The following is a 20,041-nucleotide window of genomic DNA, read 5'->3' on the forward strand; positions in this document are numbered from 1 at the left end:
ACAGAAAAATAAAATCCAGTATTATTTTAAAACACATTTTTTTGAAACTATTTAATGGATGAATCTTCATGTCAGCTCAAATTTAAACAAAATATTCATTTGTTCCCACAAGGAAAACTTGTAAATTAATAAACTGCATTTAAAATTTTTTCTGAATTGTCTTAAATAAATAGCTAAACAGATGTTTTATCATCATTTTATACACATTATTTTACTTTATTTTTCATAATATATTTCAACATTAATATTTATTATATATATACACCGTATTTACTCGCATATAAGACAAGGTTTTAATTCATTTATCGCAGCTTCAAAATCCTAGGTCATCCTATACGTGCGAGAAAAAGATTCTTTGCATTTTTGCAAATAATTTTTGTAAACCATGTACTCACATTTTTTACTGTATGCTTACCCTCTTGTATTTAAAAACATAAGTATTTTATCTGGGTTGTTTGAATCATTCTTGTATATTGTCAGGAATAAAGATGAATAGCAAAGCTTTTGAATTGAATTCCAAAATCACATGGAAGCTGGATATAAGTTTTATCTGTTCCCACATGAAAACAGATGATTATTCAGAAAAACTCAAGTGTATTTGACGGAGAGTGGATTCAAGTGGCAAAAAAGGTTTCCAATTGTCCAGCTTTATATGAACAAATTATGTTGTCGATTTTACAAGATTTTTCCTTAAACTTTAAAATGCTAGTAATTTTTGCAGGACAATGTGTGCATTTACATTCATTTGATGTTTTACTTATGATTAAATGAAATAAAATTAGAACTGTATTAATAAAACTAATTTTCTTTATTTTGATCTTTAAAATCACACTTCATCCTATATGTGAGATTGTCTTATATTTGAGTAAATATGGTATATATATAATAATAATAATAATAATAATAATAATAATAACTCTCCCGTGGTCACCACCTGGTCGTGGTGGGAGAGCCCAGTAATTTTACTGATCCATAGGGCAATGCAGGCTGGAGCATAAGCTCCTGGTAGGGACACCCATGCCAGTAAGGTCTATGGGGAGAAATGAAGCTAAGAGTGACCACACCCACATTCTGTGGAGATATTTATTATGGTGATAACTAGATCAAAGTGTGATACCGGCTCGGACATCGCCCGGGTTAACAAGGTCCACGTTCGTGGGTTAGGCAGAGGCTCACGTTCGAAAAATAGGCCACAGTCTCTCCTGATTACCGGTGGCAAAAGCAGCACCGGCCCAAGCATGGCTACTGCAATGCCCTCAACAGATGTGAGGAGCCAACCCAGCCTTGGTGTTTCTGTGGCAATGCATCCACAGACCACAAAGGCTGGAAAACCACGCCAACGGATGAAATGGACAGTAGAAATGAACGAGTTTATCATCCGTACTTATTACACCATCACAAAACTCGAAACAAACATGACAGCATACAGACAACAACTACACCATAAATTCACACAACAATATCCTCACCTCACTGTCACCAAACCAAGGGTTGTTGATCAAAAAAGAACAATTATACACAACAACCTTATTCCACAAACAACACTTGAACTTATCAAACAACAGGTTGCTGATCAAATACATCAACAGACAGAAACATCTAACATTAATGAAGATCATGTAACCTGTCAGGATAATCCAGTAACAAGCATTGATAATAACACATACAACAATTACCACTAATGATACTACAGACACTCTTTCATCCATCACTGATAACATAGACATGAATTTAGTTAATACGCTCTCACTTATATTTCAGGAAACACTCACTAAATATACAAGTACAGATCCACACAACGACCACGAATACCAAAAATCAACACGTCAAAGGAAGTAGGAAAAACACTAAATTATGTAAACACCAGTGGCGTGCCGTGACATTTGATGACAGGGAAGCTGTGTTTCTGTAAGAAGCCGACTTCCAGGGGCAATCAGTTAATTGCGCGTCAGTGATGGTCTAGGGCAGTGGTTCTTAACCTTTTTATACTCGCCGCCCACCAAATATTTCATAATTTTTTGTGACCCCCATTTTTTAATAATAATTTATATTTGATAATTTGATAATTTATCTATAATAAATTGATTTTTTTATTATTGCTTTATTTTTTATATAATAAATGTAAATCATAACTTTATTATTTCATTATCTATTTAAATAACATTCAAACTTCACAATTAAACATGAAAACTCATTAATTTTTAACAGAAAATAAAATAAGAAACATGTCGATAAATCGATCCAATGTCGATGCTAAAACTAAACTAAAACTAAAACGCCCACTTGTGGTAAGGATTTTGCATAACTTTTGCAAAAATATTTAAATTTTCAAAGCCTACTATTTTTCCTAATTATTTTTAAAATTCCAAGCATTAATAGTTTCTTAAAATTGCTTTGGAATAAAAGAAGTAAATACTGCGGTGTAAGTAGCATATTTACATTTATTTCTTCTGTACTAACAAAGTTGTATGTAGGAAGAAATACAAAATAAATAAATAAAAACTAAATAGGAAAACTTTATCTTTCTTATTTCACTTTTCAATACGATATTCGGATTATACATCAATTTTCTTTTTATTATATTCTGAAGGAAATTTTGCATAATTTGGCGGCCCCCGGCAAACTTCTTATGGACCCCCAGGGGCCGCGGCCCCCTGTTAAGAATCACTGGTCTAGGGTCCATTCGTATTCATTTGTTCGATAAGCCAGTAAAAACTGTAGACTTCTCTAAATGTATTTTTAATATCACAATTACATTCTGAATCGCTAGCCACGATATAAGGGCTAAAATTAAAAATAAATTATAAAAACTTACTCGGTGAAATAAAATGTGCGATGGATATACATACCTGGTACAATGTATTGTTCAATTGTATTAATATACTTTTAAAGAAAATTATAATTAAAATATAGCTTTGTAAAGAAACGTACATAAAAATAACATAAAATAGTCTTTACTTTTTAAATCTTAAAACAATCCACTTAGTCAAATATCTTGATACGAGTAGCTAATGGATGGAACTAGTGCCGGTCCAGGTAGGTGTGTAGTGAGTGTGTGCGTGCCAAATCCCGAGGGTGCCGATACCGGTCAATGTCAAATGCCTCTTTTGTCGCATCACTAGTATATCTCAAAGGACGCCACAGGGCTGTTGTAAATTTTAAACGTTTCTCACCGTAGCTGTAAAAATCTATGTTAAACTTAATAGTCATTCGTTTTCTAACTAATTCGTTTTAATACCAGGTGTACACGGAAATCAGTTTCCCACTGTACTGAGCGAGTGATTGGTTCTGTTAAGCTTTTGTTGAAGTAAAATTCTGGCTCTTTCAACAGGGTTTTATTTATGTCCCCATTCCCTAATCTCTTAATTATTTACTCACTTCTTAAGTAGAAATAAGTCGAAACCAGTTACTTTGTACCTGAATATCTGTAGTCTTGGGAAAACAGTGGAAAGACAAATTTTTATGACAACGGATATATAAATCGTAAATTTAAGGAAAATAAATTCTAGAGCTTTTTTTTTTGTACCATTGTATGTACTGTACGTCTCATTCATTAAATTTGGTTGTAAATGATGCTGCCAAAGTAACAGTTAATTTTTAACACTGTACTAGAATTGTACACGTTTTTTCTGCATCCCCTTACAGATGGGACATACTAAATCGTAATATTACCGGTTTAACATCGAAATCCGTAAGTAATATAAGATGGGAGAGCGGAATAAACGCAGAATAAATATATCAAATATTTTAATGGAGTTTTTTTAAACTCCCGTCAACTATACAGAACTATCATAAAAACGTGCCAGTAAACTCCTATCGGTTGGGTTGTTATAAATCTAGTCTAGGGTGGGCAACCCTTTTTATAACATGGGCCAGAATAAATTTTACGTTTTTTTTCCGCGCCGTAGTAGTTAATTGACGCCTTCTTGTGACTCGTAATTTTTTTAGTCTGCAAATATGAAATAAATAAATAAAAAGTTAATTACTACATTTATTTCTCTTATCGTTTTCGAAAATTACAAAGAATTGGAAAAATAACTATTAATTAGTTATTTTTAATTAGTTATTTTTCCAATTTAATAATCTATTAAAGATCTCGCGAGCCGGATAGAAACTTTTCGCGAGCCGTAGCTGGCCCGCGGGCCAGGGGTTGCCCGCCGTTGATCTAGTCTGCTCGTGATTCACATAATCGGGCGAGGGTGGCCGAATATCTAGCAGGCGGCTAACAGCCCACAACCGCTCCGAGATATAAAGTCGCGTACTCTTTACGCGTGTGTCGCTTCTACCAGCTAAACCGTGACGTTTGTGCTATGTAAAGCGCATGCGCCAATGCCTATAATCTGGCTGCTTGGAAGTAGACAGGCAGGCGGATAACAGCCCACAACCACTCCGGGATATAAAGCTGTACTCTTTACGAGTGTGTCGCTTCTACCAGCTAAACCGGGTGAGGTTGGTGCACTGTAAACTGCATGTGCTAATGCCTATATAATCTGGCTGATTGGAGACTGACCCGGTTTCGACATTCCTTCCGCCACCGAATTATTCGAATATACAATAGCAATCTTATCGTTTTTTTTTCACATGTAGTATAGAAATTTGTAAAAGATACATAATGCAGTTATAATAAAATATTAATTTTAATTAATTCAAAGTACCTTAAAATATGAAAATTTATATTTTATAAAATTCAAGGGAAGGTCATTGGAAGGTGGAATCGGCGCTTCCATCGCTTCCAATGACGGCACGCCACTGGTAAACACTCACTTAATACCACACTACATTAATTCAATTTCTACACTCGCAGACATTCATACATTAGTTTATGCTGGGGCAGTCACAGTAGTGACACACCATGGACTGAAAGTACAGTCACAGACAAATACACAGAAAACACAATACTATCACAAGCCTGCCTGGCAGAGAAGAATAGAAATACAAATAAATGACATTAGACAGCAATTAGGCAGGCTGACACAATACACTAAAAACAACATAACACCCAAATTAAGGAAACAGCTCAAAAACATTTTCAAGAAAATAAAAACACATACAAAACATGAACATCACAACACACGCATTACAGAATACATTGATACACTAAAACAAAAACTTGCTGCCAAAGCACGTAGACTCAAACGATACAAAACATGTACACTACGAAAACAACAAAATAAATTATTTACAAACAATGAAAAACTCTTTACAGACAAATTAATAACAAAGCAAACACTGATACACAGCACAGTGGCACACCAACAGAAGAAGAACTCACAACATATTGGTCTTCTCTTTGGTCCAGTGCTGTCACGCACAATGCTGATGCAGGCTGGATCGAGGAGGAGAACAGAAACTTGCACAACATACCAACTATGCCCTGTGCTGAAATAGACATACATGATTTCCAATACACTGTTAACAGAACACACAACTGGAAGACACCTGGTGTAGACAACATTCACAATTTCTGGTACAAAAAGTTCACATCACTGCACCAGGAACTAGCTAAACACCTAACACACATTATCATCAATCCACAAGACATGCCAAATTTTCTTACTCAGGGCATCACCTACATGAAACCTAAAAACAACAATACCACAGACCCCACACAATACAGACCAATTACATGTCTTCCAACACTCTACAAATTATTGACATCCTGTATCGCAAACAAAATATACAAACATATTGAAAAACACAACATTCTAACAGAACAACAAAAAGGTTGCCGTAGAAATCACAGGGGATGCAAAGAACAGTTACTCATAGATTCAGTCATTCTACGGCAAGCACACAAACAACACAGAAACATACACATGGCTTATATAGACTACAGAAAAGCATTCGACAGCGTTCCACGCAGTTGGCTGCTACATATTCTACACATGTACAAAATACATCCATCACTCATTGCATTCTTTCAAAACACTATGCAGCACTGGAGAACAACACTACATCTCAGGGTTCATAACACTTCCATACAAACAAACCAAATTTTTATTAGGCGAGGAATTTTTCAAGGAGATTCCTTGAGTCCTCTCTGGTTCTGCCTAGCCCTGAACCCATTATCCAACATGTTAAACAACACACAATATGGCTACATTATCAGACATGAAAAAACAACACAGTTTACACTGTCACATCTCATGTACATGGATGACATAAAACTTTATGCATCCACACAAAAACAACTTCATCAACTCCTACAAACCATACATTCATACACCAAGGACCATACAAATGGAATTTGGCCTAGACAAATGCAAAACACTTCACATAGAAAAAGGAATCCTGAAGAAAGAAGATTTTGCATTTGGAAATGGAGATGTCATTGAATCCATGGAAAGAGGGTGAGTTCTACAAGTATTTAGGATTCCAACAGGCCAAACTAACAGAACATGCACAAATAAAGCAAAGATTAATTAAAGAATACCAAAGTAGGTTAAATGCTATTCTCAGAACACAGTTAAATGCAAAACACACAGTTAAAGCAATAAACACATATGTCATCCCAGTACTCACATATTCTTTTGGAGTTATACATTGGACTCACACAGATCTTGAGCAACTCCAAAGGAAAACAAGAACAACATTTACTAAGCATCACAACATCATCCTAAATCTGCCACAGAAAGATTAACCCTTCCACGTAAAGATGGCAGACGTGGCCTGATTGACATAGTTAACCTTCACTACAAACAAATACAGTCACTGCGAGAGTTTTTCTACATTAAACAAGAAACATCACAATTACATAAAGCAGTAACTCTAGCAGACTCAAATAACACACCATTAAACTTACACTCACATCATATGGACACATCACAACATATAAAAAGCATAGACACCATTAAGCAATCGTGGGCTCGAAAGGCACTCCATGGCAGGCATCCTTATGATCTGGCCCAGGATTTTGTTGACAAAACTGCGTCAAACAGCTGGTTAGCTCAGGGATGCCTCTTTGGGGAGATGGAAGGATTCATGATTGTCACACAGGTCAGGTCATAAGTACTAAAAACTACAGATAACACATACTCAAAGATACAACACTCACAAATGACTCATGCAGAAAACGTCACATCATGCCAGAAACTATACAACACATCACTTCTGGTTGCAAGCTCTTGGCACAGACAGATTATTTACACAGACATAATCAAGTAGCAAATATAATACACCAAGAGCTTGCAAAGAAACACACATTAGTAGACATCCATGAACCATACTACAAATACATTCCGCAGACAGTATTGGAAAACAACATGCACAAAATGTACTACGACAGAGCCATAATCACAGATAAAACAATTTACCACAACAGACCAGACATCACACTCATTGACAAACACAATAAAATCACATACATTATAGACATATCCATTCCAAACACTCACAATGTACAAAACATGCACTGAAAAAGTCAGCAAGTACACAGAACTCGCCCAGGAAATAAGGCATCTGTGGAGGATGGATAGGGTGCTTATTGTATCTGTTGTTCTCTTCTCGACAGGTGTTATATCACACACACTACACAAAAGCCTGGGCACATTACAATTGAATAGAAACACATACATCACACTACAGAAGGCTACTATATTGAATACATGTCATATTGTGAGAAAATTCCTGAATACAGACACACACACTGATACACTTCTTTAATTTCTGTCTTGGTTACTATACCTTGACTTTGGTCCGGCATGGTACACAGCCACCGGTGTTAATCGAGTATATCTCACTTAACCCAACATAATAATAATAATAATGAAAAAGTTAGTCAAAAATTCTAAAAAGTTTATCTTTTTGAAATAGATTGGCACATTTTTAAAAATAATTTTTTAAAGACTGCACAACCATCATAAAGAAATTTTGCATTCCTTGAAAGTCATGCCGGTCATATATCTAACTCCTTTCAAAGGAAATTTTTGAATTGAAATAACATAACTTCCGATTTGCATCAGAAGTTTGTATATACGTAATTGAAGTTTTAGACTATTTACAAAAAATATAATATTTTAGAGTCTATCTTAATCCTTTTACATCACTACCACTACAGAGCCAGAAGCAGTTTAAGAATCGATAAGGAGAACATGGTGAGAAGAATTCGTGGTTTTAATGTAAAAGGTGTTAGATCCTACAGAAAAAGGCTGACACTCAATCATTTTTAACATTGTGGATTTTTTACCTGTTTTTACCTTTGTTTTTAAGAAGTATTGTCTTCAAAAAAAAAACCATGTTAACTGTTACTTCTGTGGTGATGTAAAAGGATTAAGATAGACTCAAAAATATTATATTTTTTGTAAATAGCTCTAAAACTTCAATTACGAAGATAATATATCCTGAGTATTCACGAAAAAAAGTTTGTATATAGTTAACTGGGACCTCATGCCCCTAACCTTTCCATATTAGGTCTGAGCTTTCATCTATCTAAGCTTCTCTGTTCTCAAGGTTAAAGGACAGACAGCCTAGCAAATGAACGACAGTGGGAATTTATAGGTTTACAATTTTTTTCAAACTGTAGTTCAATAATCATAATTAAAGTATCTTTATTAAATATTCTTTTCAGTAATCCAGACTAGGATTAGCCATACTAACCAGTAAAATGTTAAAGGAAAAATAATCCATATTATAAATTTAATAGTGGAAAAATGTACTTTATTAAGATAATTTAACTTTTTTTTTTATCAAGTAATTCATCAGTAACTATTTTTAAAACTAATTTTATATATTATATAATTTAAACTTACTAAAATTAAAATCTGAACATAATTACAGAATTTTTACTGATTATTCTGTGATGCATGTACATCAAGAAAATTATCATCATACAAATGATGTTTTACCAAATATTAATATAGTAAAACAATTATAAAGTTTTAAATAAACATTTTAATAATTATTATTGTATGAATCATATTAATATAATTTACAAATGAAAAATAATTATTGAATCATTTATCATTTGTAAATTAGATTACATACAAGTTAGTACATGAAAATGATATCTTACAAATTAGATAATACAAATTAATTTTAAATTTAATTATTAAACAAATAGCTTAAAATGCCCACCTGAAGAACAGTTTTAAACGGATTATTTTCTGATCCATCACCTTTTTCATCATGGCCAAATTTTTCAGATGTATATAGCTCTTCTAAAAGATAAAAATACAATTTTGTAAAAACATAAAAGAATATAATTAACATTTAAACTTTCAATCTAGACATATTTAAGTTTCATTTTAAATCTATTGGAAATAAAGGTACTTCATTCAATTTATAGAAGTATCACATTGTACAAAACATCATCTTGACATAATCAATTTAAGGTATTTAAAATAGAATCTCAAAAACAAAATTTTTTTTAATACAGTGAAATCTCCATTAGTGGACACTTCCAAATAGTGGACACCTCTACTTAACAGACATTTTTATAATCCCCAGACCCTTCAAATAGGACATTGATAATATTTATCTCTAAATAGTGGACAGACGCCATTGTCCATAATCAACCTTATGAAAACGCAATATCCCCCTTCAATATTCTGAAAGAATTAATTATGTACAAAATATTTTAAAATGAAAACAATGAATCAACTCAAACACTCTTTCAGATGATGAATTTTGACCATAGGTATCAAATAAAGACTGGCTTAAAATAGGAGGGCTGGTTATCAGAAGTTGAATAACATTCTTTATCTATTAGAGAAATTTAATCTGGTTAAATTGTCAATCACCATTTATCATTATACTGTACATATTAATGTTATTAAAGTTTTGTCTTATTGTTGGAATTAAGCTTATGATACCAAAAATTATAAACTTTTCCAAAGTTAGTCATTCCTTTGAGAAGAACCATAGTATAGTAGTAATGAAAAAAAACTTGATCATAAATGACGTCATAAATGTGAGAAAACTGAATATCTTCTCACACTTTAAAATGGTCGGCAAATTGTCTTCATAACACGACCTTTGAACTTTCACCAAAACAAATGCTGTTGTCGTAACTATTTTTAAAGCTTTGTGATGGCTAAAGTGTAATTTTTAATAAATCAATTACTGAAAAAAAGCAAAAATGTTCGAAAAGTTACACCTACTTAATAACTACAAAGAAGACAAATCCCTGTATCAATTTTGATTAGGCAACATTCGAATGAGATTCAATTAAAACAAGATTTTTACAGCTGAAAAAATATATTTTAATAATTATATATGCTACATATACTTTTCAGTATATTCACAATCCTAACACAAATTTGATGTTTTCATAATCCATCATATTCTTCACTATATTATGACTAGGTTAAGATACAGTATAGCTGCCATAATGCACCTCTGAATAGTGGACAAACTTCTTAGTCCCAACGGTGTCCGCTTGCTATTCAGAGATTATACTGTATTTACTTGTAAACCTTCATCTTATATTTTGTCTTGCCACCATATGGCACTAGTGGATTGCTTCCACTAGGAAAATACTTTACCTTGTTTCCTGGTTGAAAATAAAAGTGAAAGTTTGAATTTTGTAAAATGTGGCTTTATATGAGAGGTCTACAGAGTAAGACTGGTTTATTGCAGACACAGTAGGCTGTGACACACCAGGTGATTTCTCCCTAGGAGACATGTCTCCAAGTGACAAAAACCTGTTGACATCTGCCAATATTCGGACACACAAGGAGACAAGTTGCCGGAGTCATAAAATCAGCATTTCTACCCATTAATTATAAATTTCTGCTAACAGCACAAAAGCATGTATCTTTGAGTACCTTGTCATAATATTCTTTAACAGTGTGGTTATACTGTAAATTGATTCTTAACCACATTACATGTATTAAATTAAACACCATGTCCCGTCAACTGTGGACAAGCAACTATCCTTCATTTTTATTTGTGTTTTTTAAACAAGAGCTGTACTCATGTGATAAATCTGTGTGTGCTCATTGACTACAGTGAGCTACAGGGAAACTTTTTGTTGCCTAAAGTTAAATTGGTTTGACTCCCCAATAACTGCTCTCCCATTGCTCAAGAGATAGGATTTTCTGTCGCCTAGCAACATGTCTCCCTTAAAAATTGCCTAGTGTGTCACAGTCTTATGGATTTGTGAAATATCTGTAACAAAGATCTTCCAACAAATGCATATGTAATCCAATAACATTGGACTCTGAACACAAAAAGGACTCTCATCTTGAATTAATTTAAGTGGACATTCCCAAAAACAAAATGGGGTATATGGTTTATTTATTTATTTATTTATTGCATATACAAAAGGAAATGTCAAAAGACAATTGATACCCTCCCCAAAAATAATGCTCATAACAAAAGATTAAAATACAAATAAAGAATAAAAATCAATACACATGATTAAAAAAATATACTAAAAACCAAAAGATTATATATTATAAAGTAACCATTTACAAATGTGTTTAAAATGTAGAAAATCTTCAAGTAGAGATTGTTCTACAAAGTCCATATTCTGAATAGACCAATAAAAAAAGGATCTGAAAGAAAGAAAAGCCTAAAAGATAGGGTAAAAAAAAAACAAGTTTAGTTACAAGTAATGCATGGAAGAACTCTTAGGTACAGCCAATTGGAATGAATGGAACCATGAAAGTATTTGTATAAAAGTAAATGGTCAAAGTATTTGGTATGTTCAGTAAAGCTGGGAATTCCCAATCTGGACCTAGCCACATTAGCATTAGGAGTAAAATGAAGGTTGGAGAGTTTATTTAAAATAAGAAATATTTTAACTAATTCTTTTAAAATTTTTTGTAAATGGGATGAGGCAGCCATAGCCCATATTGGAAGACAATAATCGAGTAGACTGAATATTGGAAAATAGATGGATTGTAAGACTGTTTTTGAGGATATAGTTTTTGCAAAAATACCAAAGTATTCCATGATGAATAGCTAGAGATTTAATAATCTTATCAACATGTCCTTTGAAAGTAAGTTTAAGATCAAAAATGATCCCAACATCATTATAAGAATTAACATGTTATGAGATTATCGTAAATATAGAATTATGAATAAGTGAAAAAAACATAATTACAGTTTTTTGTATATTAATTTTTAGGTTAACTTTTTCTAAAAGGAAAGATAGATGGAGTAGATTAGACTGAAGGACTTGACAATCATGGTTAATCAATTTAAAATCGTCAGCATAGGATAATATAGGCAAAGCAATATGACCAACTATGTTGTTTAAATAAGCTGAAAAAATAGAGGCTGCTTAAAGTGGAATCTTGCTGAATTCCTCAAAAGGGAGAGAAATCCAAAAATTCAAAATTGCCAAGTTTAATTTTACAGGTACAACAGAGGTAGTAATTAAGCCAGGATTGATAAGCAGGATCAATTTCAAAGTGATCTCTGAGAATTGAGAGAAGGAGATTGGGATTTACAGGATCGAAAACTTGGCTAATATCTATATAAATTATGAAGACAAACTGCCTTTTTTTCAAAAATCTGAAGGATTATTGATATAGTTTCCAAAAAATTGATGGTGGTGGTGGAATGATGTAAGGGCTCAGTGCTGAATTGGTATTAATTTATAAGAAAGCATTGAGTATATTCTATGGTATAAATAAATTTCAAAAACTTTTAGCATAGCAGGTGAAATGGAAATAGAACAGCTCATTCGCTCACTTTATGAAAATCAGGAGGCCATTGTCAGAACCCAATGCAGAGTGGTTCAAGTGGATCAGGAAAGACATGCGTCAGGGTTGTATCCTGTCGCCTGCTCTGATCAATCTGTATGCAAAAACAGTCTTGAGGAAATGCAACCTGGAAGAGTCAGGATTGGTGTCAAAATCGGCAGTTGGACTATCAACAATCTCCACTACACTAATGACACAACCCTCAAGACTGAAAATGGAAAAGACTTGATCTCTGAGGTATAGTCCCATTGATTTGCTCTGTTCTTGTAGGTCAAAGAACAGAGCAAATCAATGGGACTATACTTCAACATCAAGAAAACAAAAATCATGACCACTGCTGGTGATGGTATAGTAAAAATTAAGATCAATAACAAAGAGATCGCGCCAGTCCAAGATTTCATTTTCCTTGGATCCAAAATCAATCGGAGGGCGAGTCTGGGCCTAAGATCAAACAAAGAATAGAGTTAGGTCACGGTGCTATGATGAGCATGGCAAAGATCTAGAAAAGCAAGGATGTCACCATCCCGATCAAATGCTGTTTCATCAATGTCATTGTTTTCCCTATAATGACATATGGCTGTAAAATTTGAACCCTGAAAAAAGCAAATAGGCAGAAAATTGACTCTCTTGAGCTTTGGTGCTAGAGAAGAGTGCTCCGTGTTCTATGGATTGTCATGGTCACAAATAGGGATGTATTGGACCGCATAACATCAAAGATCTCACTAGAAGGAAAGATTACTAGGCAAAGGCTCTCATATTTCGGCCACATTATGACAGCAAATGCACTCGTGACATCAATCATGCTTGGACTGGTCACTGGTTCAAGAAAAAGAGGTCATCCAAGACACAAATATTAACAGCTTGATAACATCAAAGAAGACTCTGGCAAGACCATGGAACAACTGAAAAACATGTTTAGAAATAGGAAAATGTAGCGTTCATTCATCCATGGAGTGACCAAGAGTCGGTGACGACTAAATGGTTAAATCAACAACAATTATAATTATACTGGTACACATTAAAATGTTATGTGAAGCTGAAGGGGCTAATTATTAATTTAATTAATTAATTTTGAATATATTAAATATTTTTATGAATTTAAGATGAAAAACAAACATTTATTAGACTACGTTTTGGAGTTTACAAAATCTGAAAAATCAGTTTAATGAATAAGGCATACTTTGCATTGGATAATATTACAGATGAAAAAATATTGAAACTTTTTAATGCAAAGAGTTTGTTGTTCATGTATCTAGGAGTCTATAAGTAACGATTTTAATTATTATAAAAATTATTACAATAATTATTGCTACTTAACATGTAACTCTCTTTATAAAAGCAGAAAACTAGATTCTTGAACTTTTCTTCTTGGTTAGAGAAAAAATTTTAAATCAAATCATAAAAATGCTAATAATGATCATTTTAAAATTACCAAAGTTTTTTAATAAATATTAACTGAAACATTTTAAATTTTTCAAAAATTATTTTGTTTTCATTTGCATGTAGATTTAATGCTAATAAAATATATGTAAATAAGATAGAAATAATTCATTAACTTTATTTATTTAAATATTTAAATCATATATTCTGTGATTATATATCAAGATTATATATATCATCAATCTTTACAGATTCCAGTATATTTTAAAGATTATTATTTTGCTAATAGACAACAACCTAATAATGTAAAACACAAATCATCAACTAGATGTTTATGTATCTATGATAAAATCTGAATAACTGATAGTTCAGGTTACATTATAAATTTGATTTAACAGGTCAAATACAACATTATGATAATGTTTTAGGAACTAAATCCATTTCTAAGTATAGGAGTAATATATGTCAGACAACAAATATATTTTTTTAACATAATCTACAAATAATTCATCTACATATAATTTTGAAAATGACTGTCTACTTGATTATTATTCTATTACAATATATCTAATTCAGAACTCCTTTTTCTTAACTACAAAGTAAAAATTATACTAGACTCTTCCAAAAACAAGTAAATAGCAGGAAGTAAAATTCCTATCTAACAAACTTTATTTTTTATAACTTTATTGTATGGATATTCTGATAAGGAAATACTCATCAATAGTAGTTAACAAATATTTATAATTTAAACTCCTAACAGGAAATTCGATAAATTTTTACATCAATTACAAATATTTTTGAGTATAGCCTATTAATTTGACTTCTTCAAAAATATTTGTAATATGTAATAGTTTTTCAGTAATTTTGTTAAACCTTTCAATTAGAATAAAATTATATCAATGTTAATATCAATACCAGAAATTTTCTATGTAAAGTATTAAATACAATATTTTTTCTGGAATATTCAACATTGTCTAAACTTTCTCAGGAACTATATTAATAAGAAACTTCTGATTTCTTTCCAGAGTTTCCACAATTTTGTAATTTCAAATAATATATTTAACAATACATAAAAATGAAATATTAAAAATTAAACAAATATTAGATTAAAAAAGAAGTATTATAGAAGCTATAGATTTTTAAGATGATAGTAATAGCTTAAATAATTTTTTTACACAATCTTATTGGCAAGGAAAATACAAGATTAATAAGTTTGAATGATTATTTATATAAACAATTATTAATTTGAAATTTTAATTATAAATTTAAAATTTGTTAAAACTATTCTGTATTACTTTAATAAAATCAAATAACTGTAAATAAAAGCATAAGTTTAAAATTAAATAAGTTTATTTATATTGAATTTAAATTATGAAATTATAACTAAAAACTGTTTTACTGTTGTTATATTTAACACTAATGAAACAATTCTTAGTTTTACTTTTAAGTTTGATCTGGTCAGGATAAAAAAAATATAGTGTATAGCTAAAAATTTCATTATCCTAATTTCCTTTCTCATTTAAAACAGTCAGAATAATTTAACAATTTTTATAGCTATATTTGGTTTTAATTAACCAAGATCTGAGAATCTACATTTTATTTTATATTCTTTGATATTTGAATATAATCTTTATCTCCATATTTAAAAGTTATATTAAGAAACTACTTTTTGGTGAACTAACCTGAGAAAAACAGGCCCAAATACTTTCAAGCCAGTCAAGCTCCTCTTAGGGGCCACAGAGGTCACCAAGGAATTCAATATTCTGTTTCCATAACCTTTTGCTCTATTTTTCACTTCTTAAAGTTTAAATTATTCTATACTATTATGCAGACAAATTCTAGAATTCCCTCTTTTGCTACCACTCTTTTAATCAAAGTATTTCTTTTCCTTTTTCTCCTCATTTTTGTTTCATCTGATTATCCATTTCAAGCTGTTGATAATGCAACACTATCACTATCGCTAATGTTAATTAATTCTGAATCTTGTCTTTTCTTTCAAATCCATACATTTTTAGCTGTCCCTATATTTTTCCCTTCCCCTACTTCCTCTAATAAGCTTGCATCCTTCCAATTAATTCCTTGTCTCTTATCTAATGCTATTTCTGTTCAAGTCTGTTGTTCTGCCTTTTACACAGTCATCTAAATATTCCTTGATTTTGTTGTTCAGGGTTCTCTTCATTGCTGTTAAATGCTTGCTTTTATGCTTTTCCTTCTATTTATATTATATATACAACCGATTTCTAATTGGGTCTTTAGTTTTTTTTTTAAGAGATAAGCATTAAGTACCATCTCTTACTAAAATTAATAATTATAATTAAACTAATATTTTAATAACTAATAATAGTAGTAGTAATAAGCCCAATATAATCCAGCAATCATTTGGCTATAACTATTAGATATATAACTATTGGGTTTTAGATATTTATGTAAATAACAAATTCCTTTTAAGTAAAAATTAAATACTGGAACATGGCCGGCATTATTCATATTTAATAAATATAAAATATAAATACGACTTTACAAAGTTGGAACTTTGTCTTGTCTTTACTTCTGTCATTCACACCATCAGCAGTCCTTTAGGATTCACAGTCCCTCGGAGACTGTGATAGTGTGAACTTCGGAAGTAAAGACAAGACAAAGTTCCAACTTTGTAAAGTCGTATTTATATTTTATATTTATTAAACAAATTCCTTATTGATTTATTCAAAACTGAAGATTGCAAGCAAGATGGCCCCTAAAGATGAGCTTGACTGGCTCAAAAATTCTTGGGCCTTAGTAGATAAACTGTTTTCCAGAACATGCAAAAAACTTAGGAACCTGTAGTGATTCTTACTCCAATAAATTAATTTTATTTTTAATAACATTAAACAAAATCTTTATGATTGCTTTTTATTAACAAAGAAGTATTCTTCATATTTCATTTGTTCAAAAAAAAAAATCCAGCACTGAGTTGTTTAACTTTCCTGGTAACATTTAAAACTGCATATGGTGCCATCTGTCATAATATTTTATTAAAAGCTTTTTATATTCTAATTATTATAAAATGGCAAAAAGCTTAATTTTAAGGGTAGGAATAAATTTTATTTAAAAAAAAATGTAAAGGCTAATAATAACAAGTAAAATTGTCATTGAGTCCAACTCTACCCAAGATATGATACACAACCCCCTTTATCTTTCCACCCCCTTGACCTTTAACTACCAAAATTTAATAGTATTAATCCCCTAATACACAAACTGCCCTGCAACACTTCAGAAACTTTTGACAAAAAGCACAGGAGCTATTAAGCTTCAAAGAAGGTGAACAAAATTGTGCCCCTCACACCCACAAACATCTATACATACAGAAATTACCCCCCAAATTGTTTTGCACTTCTTGACATTTCAAAGTCCCAAGTCCAAAAATGTAAAAATCTTGGGGGATCATTTTTGACCAATTGCCATATTTTCCCTCTGCTATATATAAGAACAGGACCAGTGCCGGATTAACCAATAGACAAATAAGATAAATGTCTAGGGTTCATAATTTCCAGGTGTCCAGCTTCAGTACAGAAAAAATAAAAAATAAATAAATAATAATAAATACTGACAAGGATGAATGCATCCAGCAAATCCATATAAAATCCTAGTAATAACTTAATGACCTGTATAAGTTTGCTACAAAGTTTATCACAATACATACATGATTTAAAGGATAAATATAACAAAATTGAAAATAAGGCATTAGCAATATCTGACATCAAATCTGATGCTAATACTCAAGAAAACAGAAACAATTTTTTGATGAAATACTAAACCAAGAAAATCTAAAAACTTTATATAAAGTTCAAAATAGTAGAGAAATCAAGAATTTTCTAGCGCGGTGTGAGCAAGCGAGATAGCAATAGTCCCGAATTCCCGATTGCTCGCGTAGGTACGAGTAGATACACGAAGCGTAGGAGAATAAGTGCAGTTTAATAGTGTTTTGGGGAGGCAATAGTTCTAGTGTAGATTTTAACTCGACTAGCCGGTGTCATATATTTTGATCCACATTCAACGTAGATTTCCTGTTAACCCGTCAAGTGCCGTGTATAATTGTGTTGTGAAATCGTAAGTAAAACTCTGTTATTAATAAGTGTTTCCCTACCTATTTAATCAATTTTAATCAAATTTAGCTTTAATGTTGGCCAAATATTAAAATAAAACAAAGAAATTACTATTTTTATCAGAATTTCTCTAACTGTAATAATTACGTCATTATTTCAGATATAAAATCTGTATAAAAATCTTAAAATTTCTGAGGAATTTAATCAATTATTTTTGATAATTTAAAAAAGAATGGGTAATTTAAGTAGGTACTGTAATTGTTTTTAGGTGCTGTGTTAATCCTAGCCAGGATTAGAACGCAACATGGAGAAGCCAGGACCTAGTAAAAAACGTAAGGTTAAAGATGAAAATCGGCAGTTTCAAGAAATTTGGACTGAGAAATACTTTTTTGTATGGTCGCATAACAAAGTCGTTTGTTTAATTTGCAAGAATTCTGTTGCGATTGCAAAGGAATATAATGTAAAAAGGCATTATGAAACGCAGCATCCTTCTTTTACCAAGTTTACAGGCGAATTAAGAAAGCAAAAAATGTTGTCTTTAAAACGGGAGATTATTGGTCAGCAAGCTATGTTTACAAAACCCATTCAAGATTCAGAAACAGCTACAGAAGTTAGTTATGAAATTTCTCGAATGATAGCAAAGCGAAGTCGCCCCTTCAATGATGGCGATTTTGTAAAAGAATGCATAGAAATTGCCGCTAAGAAAATGTGTCCAGAAGCAGCAAAAAAGTTTGAGAAAATTCAACTGAATCGTATGACTATCCAAAGACGAATTATGTCTTTGTCAGGTAATATTGCGGAACAATTAATTGAAAAAACTAAGATCATTGAATTTTTTTCATTAGCACTCGACGAATCCACTGATATTAGTTCCACAGCTCAACTTCTCATATTCATACGAGGTGTTACTCAAGATTTTGAAGTCTTAGAAGAGTTATTCGGAATGTGTTCATTGAAAGGTCAAACCAAAGGAGTTGATATACTCAATGTACTTTTGGATGAGTGTTCAAAAACTGATTTGGACTTATCAAAATTATCGGGAGTTGCGACTGACGGTGCTCCTTCGATGATTGGTGTCAATTCCGGGCTAGTTACTTTGCTGAAAAAGCATCTGCAAGGAAAAAACATAAACGCTGAAGATCTCATGCAGTTTCACTGCATTATACACCAAGAAACCCTCTGTTCTAAAAAAATTGAATTTCAAAATGTCGATTGAAAGTGGTAGTTTCGACTGTAAATTTCATAAAATCACGAGGACTCAATCACAGACAATTCAAACAATTCCTTGATGACATCGAAAGCGAATACGGAGATTTACTGTATTATACAGAAGTAAGGTGGCTAAGCCGTGGATTGACACTGGAACGATTTCTAAATTTAATAGAAGAAATTGGAATATTTCTGGCGGAAAAGCAAAGGGATGTCCCGGAACTTAAAAATCCTGATTGGTTGTGTGATTTGGCTTTTTTAGTTGACATTACAAATCATTTGAATGTCTTGAACACACGGCTTCAAGGCAAAAATCAACTGATATCCCAGCTCTACGCTCATGTATCATCCTTTCAATGCAAGCTGACACTTTTCAGATCACAATTGAATTCTGGAAATTACAATCATTTTCCGAATTATAAGAAAATGGCTGAAAAATTCAACAAAACTGCGATTAATTTCAGTTATGTAGAAAAGCTAGATATTTTGATTCAATCTTTTCAAGACAGATTTTCGGATTTTAAAAAAGTGAAACCTCTGTTGGACATATTCAGCAATCCTTTCACGATTTCAGTTGAAAATGCGCCAGAGTCAATGCAGTTAGAAATTATCGACATTCAAAACGATCAAGATTTACGCAACAAATTCAACGAAGGAGACTTGCTGAACTTTTACCGCTGCATTGATAAAAATATGTACGAAAAGTTGCGCATAAACGCT

General features: G+C 31.9%; 1 protein-coding gene across 1 annotated transcript in view; it reads right to left on the reverse strand.

Moving 5' to 3' along the window:
- LOC136985576 (asparagine--tRNA ligase, cytoplasmic-like) overlaps nt 1-20,041 on the reverse strand; it is a 64,677-nt gene that overhangs the window by 40,996 nt on the left and 3,640 nt on the right. Inside the window, exon 2 of the mRNA XM_067282893.1 lies at nt 9,073-9,155. Within this exon, the coding sequence (XP_067138994.1) occupies nt 9,073-9,155 (83 nt within the window). The remainder of the gene's footprint in view (nt 1-9,072; nt 9,156-20,041) is intronic.

Source organism: Centruroides vittatus, unplaced genomic scaffold (genome assembly GCF_030686945.1).
Source record: "Centruroides vittatus isolate TY-2023 unplaced genomic scaffold, ASM3068694v2 contig_971, whole genome shotgun sequence".
NCBI classification, from domain to species: domain Eukaryota; kingdom Metazoa; phylum Arthropoda; class Arachnida; order Scorpiones; family Buthidae; genus Centruroides; species Centruroides vittatus.